The 9,828-nt window shown below is 49.5% G+C and overlaps 1 protein-coding gene across 4 annotated transcripts in view; it reads right to left on the bottom strand.

Annotated features, from left to right (window-relative positions):
• Positions 1–2,882: 2,882 nt before the first annotated feature.
• Vps26c (VPS26 endosomal protein sorting factor C) overlaps positions 2,883–9,828 on the bottom strand; it is a 28,432-nt gene continuing 21,486 nt past the window's right edge. For 3 of the 4 annotated variants that reach the window (XM_059277799.1, XM_059277796.1, XM_059277797.1), the window contains 3 exons: positions 7,541–7,691; positions 6,187–6,339; positions 2,883–3,894 (listed from right to left, as the gene is read on the bottom strand). In XM_059277799.1, coding sequence (XP_059133782.1) covers positions 3,812–3,894; positions 6,187–6,339; positions 7,541–7,691 — 387 coding nt within the window. In that variant the 3' untranslated portion in view covers positions 2,883–3,811. Of the gene's footprint in view, positions 3,895–4,769; positions 5,911–6,186; positions 6,340–7,540; positions 7,692–9,828 lie in introns of those variants that run through there. The other variant, XM_059277798.1, reaches the window with a different exon arrangement.

Below are 9,828 nucleotides of genomic sequence, written 5' to 3'. Positions count from 1 at the left end.
GAACTGTTTATTTTGTAATTTTAAGTAGGATTGTTAGGGGTTTAATTTTGTAAGGTTTTTTTTTTAAGATTCATTTATTATTATGTATACAGTCTGCATGTACCCTTGCAGACCAGAAGAGGGCACCAGATCTCATTACAGACAGCTGTGAGCCACCATGTGGTTGCTGAGAATTGAACTCAGGTCCTCTGGAAGAACAGCCAGTGCTTTTAACCTCTGAGCCATCTCTCCAGCCCTAATTTTCTAAGTTTTTATACATTCTAGAGACTGACCACATGTTACATGTGTCTCAGCCAGGGTCTCCAGTTGCTGCAATACACACCACACCAAAAGCAACTTTGGAAGACAAGGGCTTATTTCAGCTTACAACTTGGGTCACAGCCCTGCCACTCAGGGAAGTCAGGGTAGGAATTCAGAGGAGAAACCTGGATTTATTTTATGTATGGATGTCCTGCCTGCATGTATGTAGGTGCCCCTGACATGTATGCAGTGTCCACAGAGGCCAGAAGAGGCCTCAGATCCCCTGGACCTGGAGTTGTGGATGTCTGTGAGCTGCCCTATCAGCTGGGAACCAAATCCAAGTCAAAGAGCAACAAGTGTATTTAGCCGTAGGCCATCTCGCCAGCCCCTCTAGGGGGACTTTTAAAGATTTTGGCATTAACTTAAGGTGGTTTTGTACTGGTTACTGTGCACAGGGAAGGAGGGACCTGGTCATCCCCTCCATGGAGACGCCAGTGTTCTGAGAAGCCCTTGTTGCAGAAGTTGTCCTTTCTTGAACTTTATTTTTTTGGTTTTTTTTTTTTTTTTAGATTTATTTATTATGTGTACAGTGCTCTGCCCACATGTACACCTGCAGGCCAGAAGAGGGCACTACATCTCCTTACAGATGGTTGTGAGGGACTTGAACTCAGGACCTTGGGAAGAGCAGCCAGTGCTCTTAAGCTCTGAGCCATCTCTCCAGCCCGGTTTTTGGTACTTTTGTTTAAAAAAAAAAAAAATCAGCTGGCTATATCTGTTTGATTATTTCTTATCATCTGTTCCACTTCATTGGAATACATCTGCCTTGGGGTTGGCGCCATGCTGTCCCTGTCACTGACTCCAGCATCCTGACATGAGTTGTTCCCCCCCACCCCCCACTGCTCTCTTCACTTAGGAGTGGCTGTCTACTCAAGGTCTTTTTTTTTTTTTTTTTTTTTTTTGGTTTTTCGAGACAGGATTTCTCTGTGTAGCTTTGCACCTTTTCCTGGAACTCACTTGGTAGCCCAGGCTGGCCTCGAACTCACAGAGATCCACCTGGCTCTGCCTCCCGAGTGCTGGGATTAAAGGCGTGCGCCACCACCGCCCGGCTACTCAAGGTCTTTTATGCTTCTCAGTGAGTTTCAGGATTATTTTTCTTTCTTTTTTTTTTTTTTTGGGTTTTTCAAGACAGGGTTTCTCTGTGTAGCTTTGCGCCTTTCCACCCTTGTGTTTCTCAGTGAACACTCCAGCCACTCCGGTAGCCAGAGTGAAGACACTGCCCTAAAGACTTTCTCACATCCACCTCTCAGACTCACAAACGCCATTTTCCTCCTATTACTGTGGTTGGCTTTGACCTTGGGACCACAGAACACTTAGGTCGAAAAGGCCTTGCTTTTAAACGTGTTTTCATAGATGGCAAAAGGAACAAGCAAGTAGCAAAGCTGTCACTGCCTCAGTGACGCCCAAACGAAGGGACCGTGGTGCTTGTTCTCCTCTGCTCACATCCACGGCCGGGACAGACCCAGTGACCAGCCTGCGTGCCTCTGAGCAGAGCAGAGTGCATCAGCTGCCTGGTGCGAAAGGCTTTAGGCCTGAGGAGCACCTTCTGCAAAGTCAAGGCCTTTAGGGACCATCACCACAGTGTCATAGCCAAGGGCGCACAGCCGGGGACACACAGGGTACATGGGTGATGCTGTCATTACGGAATATTCTGGGTGCCGAGCGACTCCAGCTCACTGGAGATCCAGCTCTTGACACCAACTGTGGCCATGTGGAGGTGCCCCCACTTCGGTCAGCGTCATTGGCAATGGTGGGGGGGGTCCAAACCCCTCCAGTCCTCGTTCAGAGGGCGGCTGAGAGCGTTACACAAGCCAGTGACTGTTTCCGCTCAACCTGCTCTGCTCTGGCAAGGCCTGGAAACACGGCAGCATGCTAGCCTGGAGCTCCACCTAAACAGCCAAAATCATTTAGTTTTAGATTCTCCTGTCTTCATCTCCCATCCCTTCCCACTCTTGGTCTAACTGGAGAATCTAGCAACCTTGAACCCTGGACACCCTCACCTCCGGCCAGCAAGCTGCTGTCCAAGTCAGCCGAACATGTCAGGTTTGGTCAACACCCTACGGAGACTCAGATCAGGAGGCGGAAGGAAATGGCCAGCTGGAGGCCTGGCTGACCTGCTCGGTTGAATGCAATCATAAAGGGTAGCAGGGCAGCCGGTAGCGCTTCAGGTAATGATTACTGAGGAGCATGCTCCCTGTATTTCTAAGAGTTTACAAAGAAATTATATAACAATATCACTCCACACCACTTTAAAAAGCTGCTTAGCATTCTTTATTTGTTAAAAAAAAAATTGTCATTAAAGATGACTTTTCCTTACAAACTGATCAGAAAGTATGGCCTCCATTTTTGGTGACTAGATTTTGTTTAAATACATCAAGGATAGATAAGTATTGTGACATAAGCATAAAAAATTGACAAATCAAAAACACATTGTCTGGGAACCCAATGTCAGGTGACTCGGCTGGTCTCCTCAGTTTCCCTGGGGAGCCCCAGTGCCCATCAGTGGTCACAGGACAGGGCAGTGCAGGAGACTGTCACTCAGGGCCGGCCTTGCCTAGGCCTGCCCCCCGGAGCTGTGAAGTGTGCAGAGTGCTCACTAACTGTGGTCCACACGGTCTGACCCACAGTGCGGCTGAGGGAAAAGACTGCAGGCCAAACCCCTGCTCAAAGCACAGGTCCCTCAGGGTCAGGAACAGGCCAAGTCCATATCCTTCCTCAGCACGGTCTCCGGTCACTCAGAAATCACCTAGTAAGGAGCAGCCAATATGCATTCTCCCCCTTCTGCGACCACCCTGCCTTTCCTATGTCCTGGAATACGGCAGCATCAAGTGTGCACGTCAGCTCGACAGACCACAAAACTCCAGCACCAGCCACCAGCCACAGATTCCCTCACGCCTGTGAGAACAAGGGCTATTTGTTGTTTTTTTCCTAGTTCCCTAAAAAAATTTGAAGTTCTAGTGAAACATTATCAAGAGCTCAAGAGGTTTTGAAAAAGCTCCACATTTCCAGGGGAAGTCACTGTCTCCTTGGAGGGCATCACAGATTCAACCTATGAGCCTGCCGGTTGCCAGCCCTTCGCTGTCAGGAGTCTGGGCAAGCTGGAGAGGGGTTCCTTCTGCTCCCTGGTCTCACTGGCCAGCAGCTCTCACCTGCAGACACCACTGCTTTACTGAACCTAAAGAAGCAGGCACATCTGGAGCTGTCGGGAAGATTTCCATGACCTTGCAACACACATGAGGAAATCCTGTTGCATTCCAGAGGAGAGGGCTGAGGCAAGGCACCTGAAGGAAGCAAGCTTTGAGACAATGAGGAGAAATCATGAAAATATATGCTGCCAGGGATGGTGTCCAAGCAGATGACTCGTGTGACATTCATGTGTGAGCAGATGACCAGATAGACGTCCATGTGTGAGCAGATGACCGGATAGACGTCCACGTGTGAGCAGATGACCGGATAGACGTCCACGTGTGAGCAGATGACTGGATAGATGTCCACGTGTGAGCAGATGACTGGACTAGGTCCGGCAGAGCTTCAGTGGGAAATTCTCCGTGATGAGGTGATCAGCATGAAGAAGGACCACCACATTAACCTCAAACTCTGCAGGAAAGAGAGAGACGCTCACTCACACTGAGCAGTGGAAACAGTCTCACAGTGAGGCAATGTCCAGGTGCTGCCTGGGATTCAGTGTCTCCCTGGACTCTCTGTAGACCCTGTGAGCCCCATACTGCATGTGACTGCCACTATAAACTTCTCTACTTAACTGTCTTGTCAGCCCACAGTGTGAGCCTGACAGAGTGGCCACACCTACAGTTCCAGCACTTGAGAAGCTGAGGCAGGAGGAAAGCAGTGAGCTTGAGGCCAGCCTGGGCTAGAGTCAGTTCCAGTATGGCCTATGCTACAACAAGACCCTGGTGGTTCTGTTGTGTTGAACAAGGAAAGCAGCAGACAGTTGGTTCAGCTGCTGTGCCGTGGAATCGGCTGAGGAGACATTTGCTGAAACACTTGGTTCTTACACTCCTGCAGTCAAGCTTTCCTTCACTGGTTTTTCACTCTTTACAGGTAAAAATCACAACACAGGGGATGAATGAGATGAATGTGAAGAGGAAGTACCCCAAACAAAATTGAGCCCCTGTCTTTAATTTTGCTGGTATGGGCAAAGAGATCCTGGCACCACACTGCAAAAACTCAGCTCTGGGCAGGGTTTTGGGGTGTACATACTCATACATGGACCCATACAAATACACGTAATTAAAAATAATAAGTTGTGGCCGGGCGGTGGTGGCGCACACCTTTAATCCCAGCACTCGGGAGGCAGAGCCAGGCGGATCTCTGTGAGTTCGAGGCCAAGTGAGTTCCAGGAAAGGCGCAAAGCTACACGGAGAAACCCTGTCTCAAAAAAAAACCAAACCCCCCCCCCCCAAAAAAAAAAATAAGTTGCATTAAAAAAAAAAACAAAAACATGGAGAAGTGTTTTCCCAGGGTCAGTCCCCAAGGAGCACAGAGGCCACCACATCTGTGGTAGAAGGAGGCCAGAGCTCAAATCAATGTGGCAGCAGTGTCCACACTGGCTTTATGGGTATGCGAAATGCTAAGGTGATGGTGTTACAGAAATTTGTACAAGTGTTTCAGAAGGCCAGAGGCCAGGCGGGGCATGCCAGGGTCAGCTCCCTGCAGGAGGCCCTGAGAGAGACCACTGTGGAGCTGTGAGGTTGTACCCAAGGTGGGAAGCCCCAGAATGTTGGAGAAGCAAGGACTGAGAAACTTCTGCCAAGGAAAGCTGCGGGCAAGAGAAGTGGGCCAAAGACAGCAATTCCATTTGCTGCACTAGCACTGGATGGGTGGGGCTACCCAGAGCTCCGGGAGCCCCGCTGCCAGACATGGTGACCAGACTTGGTATCTGACTGACCTGCTGGGCTTCAGTACTGCTTTGGTTCAACTTACTTTCTCTCTCTCTCTTGCCTTGGCCTGTTGTTACTCTTTCTGAATGGCAATGTTGGTTCTGTGCCTATGTTGAGAGCATGCTATTTGTCTTTTGATCTTACAAGGACTCACAGTTGAGTCTCGGAAGCAGCTCTGGTCTTTAGATCATGGGACTTCTGAAGCTGAAATGAAGGCTGCTGTTGTAGGATGATGTGTTCTGAGTGCACTGTGGTTGACCTTTATTGTCACCTTGACTAGATCTGGAGTCATGTGAGAGACACATCTCCTGGTATACCTTCAAGGGAATTTCTAGAGATGTTTAGCTTAGGAGGGAAGACCTGCCTTGAATTGGGTGGCACCATCCATGGCGTGGGGTCTTGGCCTTAATAAAAAGAAAACAAGAAAGCAAACCTGATACCAGCATTTATCTGTCATCTGGTTCACCTAGATGTGAGCAGGCAGCCTCCAGTCGTGGATTTTCCACCACTAAGGATTAAACCCCCCAATCGTGACCCACAAGAAACCCACCTTCCTTTACTGTTTCTTGTTAGGTATTTGGTCACACACTACCCACATGACAACTGGAATGGCTTTTTCTATAGAGCACGGTGTCTTTGCTTGGCTCAAGTCTGACTTTGAAGGGGGCCTTCAGTGGGCTTCAGTGTCCTGCATATGCAGCTTCTCACTGAGGCACTGTTGAGAAATCAAAGAGCTGAATGGAGTAGGCTGTGACTACGGCACGCCTGTGTGCAGGGGGCCTGTGTGCAGGGGGCCTGTGTGCAGGGGGTCTGTGTGCAGGGGGCCTGTGTGCAGGGCGTCTGTGTGCAGGGCGCCTGTGTGCAGGGCGCCTGTGTGCAGGGCGCCTGTGTGCAGGGCGTCTGTGTGCAGGGCGTCTGTGTGCAGGGCGTCTGTGTGCAGGGTGCTTCTTCCCTAAGGACCACACCCTTTCCCTGGCACTGGACGGCTTACCCACTTTGAAGTTAGTGGTCTCCAGGGTTGGGCAGGTGAACAGTCTGGGAAAGACCATGTACAGAGGGACAGAAAGGTTTCTACAAATGTCCCCATCAGCGATTTGAATATTCTGAATCTCTGTGGCATCACGTGCGTAGCCTTCTGCACACCCTGGGGAAAGAGGAAACAGCATGGGGTCAGGACACCTCGACACCAAAGCAAACTAGTCAACAAACCCGTCCAATGCTGTGCCAAGGAGCACCAACACATTTACCAACACAAACCCAGTTTGTTCCTCGGGACTGGGAGTTCCCTCCCTGGCACTTCTCACTTCCTCAAACATCACCACACTGGTTTGACAGTGCTCCCAAGACTTCGGGGGCTGGGAACCTAATGCCCCAATTACTATTTCAAGGATTATCTGCAAGTGGGGTCTTTGGGGACGAGTAGGCATCGGAACAGCTTGGTTACGAAAATGAGGTCTCCGGCACATCTGCTCTGTTATGATGCAATGTCCCCGACCATGTTAAAACTACAGGAAGGGAGGGCTCAGTGGCTGACAACACTTCCTGCTCGTGCAGTGGACCCAAGTTCTTTTCCCAGCACTTACATCAGGCAAATCACAACTGCCTCTTAACTCCAGTTAAAGGGATCCAACACTCCTTTATAGCCTCCCAGGTACCCAAACACATATGTCACAGACACACCAGAGTGGGGGACAGAGACCTGCTCAGTGTCTGATGACTTTGTGCTGTATCACAACATGGCAGAAGCTATCACATGGTCAGGTACAGCTCGCCAGCCTGAGAGCTCCATATAACAGTGCTCTCCTGAGACAAGCCATAACCATCATGAAGACAGTCACTCCCCAAAGCTCTCACTCTCAACACTGCTGTGCCAGGGACTAAGTTTCTGATACACCGCTTTTGGGAAGCACATTCAAAGCAAAAGATATGTCTCTGTGGCCCAAAGCTATTCAAATTTCCCTAAGCAGCCTAAGCCCAGGAGCCTGGCCATCATCAGCAAATGAGGTTGCCATATCCATGACGTGTGGCGACAGCCCTTACTTCACTGGTTTTCCATACGGGGTCTGGGAACCTCCTGTACCACTCCCAGGAATCAAGGGAAGCGTTTTTAAAGCCCGGATCCCCTGGTTCCCCGGGACCACTGCACATCTGAATTAGGATCTTTGAGAATGGAGCTTAGGGGCACGCACACACCAGCAAGCTCCAGGAGAATGAGCACAAATGAGCGTGAGAGCATCCACCTCACAAGAGCAGAGACTTCTAAGGGGAGCCTCGTGTGTTAAACCACCCAGCACCTCCATCCTCTCCAGGACTGCCTGGGGGTGACAGACAGACAGAAGCCTTACCACAGGTCTCCACCCGCACCAGCTGAAGCTCTATGCTCCGGATGGCAGCATCCGAATGCTCCACCACCAGCTCTCCTGTCAGGGGCTGCGTGATTGCACAATTGGTGGAGTTGAGATGTCCTCTGATGAGGAATTTGGGAAGTGAGGCCCTCTGCACAAAAAGAGATAAACAAGACCTCAGGAACAGACGGAGAAGAGCCGTTAGTTATCCCAGTGTGTCAGTACAAGGAAGAACTGAAAACCAGTTGGGTAATTGTTCTGTAAAGTACCGATACCCTGTTTTACAGAACAAGGATAGTAAACGGTGTTACCACCGGCCAGTGGACACCAGACCGATCCTCAACCACCCTGTAGACATAAAGGACAAACAGACATGGCCAGCTCTGGAAAATCAACTCACTGCCTACACTGACTGAAAAGCTCCTTCACCAGGCAACAAGACATAAAATGTAAAAAGCCTGGGAAGTCGACAAGGGTGATTAAGGACAACCACTCCCTCAACCCCAAGCTGAAATAAATAAATAAATAAAAATAAGAAAAGAAAAAAAGGTTTAAGAAAAAAGAAAAAAGTGTTTTACACTGTTTTACACTGTTCCCAATGAGGCAAGGTTGAAGGCAGTTGTTTTTATTTCTGGGATACTGAATGAGCGGCTTTTCTCAATGCCTGATGAAAAGCTTTGGGACTTTCTCTGCATCCGGAAGCTGGCCAAGGGGAACTGGCAGGTGCTGAAGGAAACAGTTGGACAGCTGTTCACGAGTCTTCCTCTGTCTTGTCCCACTATCCAGTAGAAGCAATATAAGCCAAAATTTAACATCACTTAGAGTCTGTAATTGCCTATGAGTACAATTTAAACTTCCTGGCAGCCACACTAAAACTTTTTAACAGTATATCTAAAACGTTATCACGTCTGCATACAATCGATGAGAAGTATGCATGCTATAGCTCAGCTAGAACACCACTCGCCTGGCAGGCAAGGACTCTGGCTCCAAACAGGCACAGAAGCAAGTGTCTGTCATCCTAGCACTCAGGTGGCGGCAGGAGGGTCACAAGTTCAAAGTCATCCTCAACTAAATAATTCAAGGCCAATCTGGGACACATGAGGCTGTCTCAAAAAAAAAAAAAAAGTCTAAGTGACGTTTTGCGTTCGTTCTCGTGTTCAAACCGCGTCTCTGGGACGGGGCGGGCACTCTCAGCCAGCCGCATCTTGAGTGGCCGTGGTCACCCAGGGGTGGCAGGCGCCAGACTGGTGCGGCTCTCAAACACCAGCCATTTCTCACCCGACGAACCCTCTAGACAAGTTTGGAAACACAGGAAAAGGACCTGATTTCAGAAAAGTAGACAGCAGCAGAGACTCACCCAGCCTCAGGCCGCTCGTGAAAGACTGCCTTCCAGTGTCGTTCTCCAGAGTCCTGCAGACACTTGTGTCCCTCTCCCCAGAAGTGATCTATCACACGCACACAGTGGTGATGTGCCGCCACACGCACACCGCTGCACGGTGGTGATGTACCACACGCACACCGCTGCACGGTGGTGATGTGCCACACGCACACCGCTGCACGGTGGTGATGTGCCACACGCACACCGCTGCACGGTGGTGATGTGCCACACGCACACCGCTGCATGGTGGTGATGTACCACATGCACACTGCTGCACGGTAGTGATGTATCACACACACTACTTTTAGCCTCATCTCCTGCCTTCCTATATTTTCTGTAGACTTCTTATTCTTCCCCCAAATTCCTTTTATTTACTTAGAAAAGAAAAATCACCAGTTATTTTATAAATAACTATGTGTTATACAAGGTTTTTAAAATATAGCATGTGCTAGGCGGTAGTGGCGCATGCCTTTGATCCCAGCACTCGGGAGGCAGAGGCAGGTGGATCTCTGTGAGTTCGAGGTCAGCCTGGTCTACAGAGCGAGCTCCATCAGCATTGTTACACAGAAAAACCAAACCCTGTCTCAAAAAAACAACATAAATAAACACATACACAGAAATAAAATAGAGCACGTTTTTCTCCTTGTCCAGTACCAGCATGAGTGTTTCTGTTGTGACAAACGCTGTCACCTAGAACAGTGATATGGCCAGAAGAAAGGCACCACACACACCGCCACTCCCGTAGGGTACTTTTGACAAAACTCAGTGTCCACTACACTCGGGAGACAGTCTTACCAGGGCTGGTGGCAGACGATCTTATTAATAAATCTACACCCCAGATCCTCAAGTGCACACCAGAACCATTGAAGAAGATAAAAGCAAGGGGCAGAGGACTGCAGAGGAGCATGTG

The sequence above is a fragment of the Peromyscus eremicus genome, chromosome 12 (assembly GCF_949786415.1).
Source record: "Peromyscus eremicus chromosome 12, PerEre_H2_v1, whole genome shotgun sequence".
Lineage (NCBI taxonomy): Eukaryota > Metazoa > Chordata > Mammalia > Rodentia > Cricetidae > Peromyscus > Peromyscus eremicus.
Note: the sequence above shows the minus strand (reverse complement) of the source record. Positions and strands in the feature narration are given on the sequence as shown.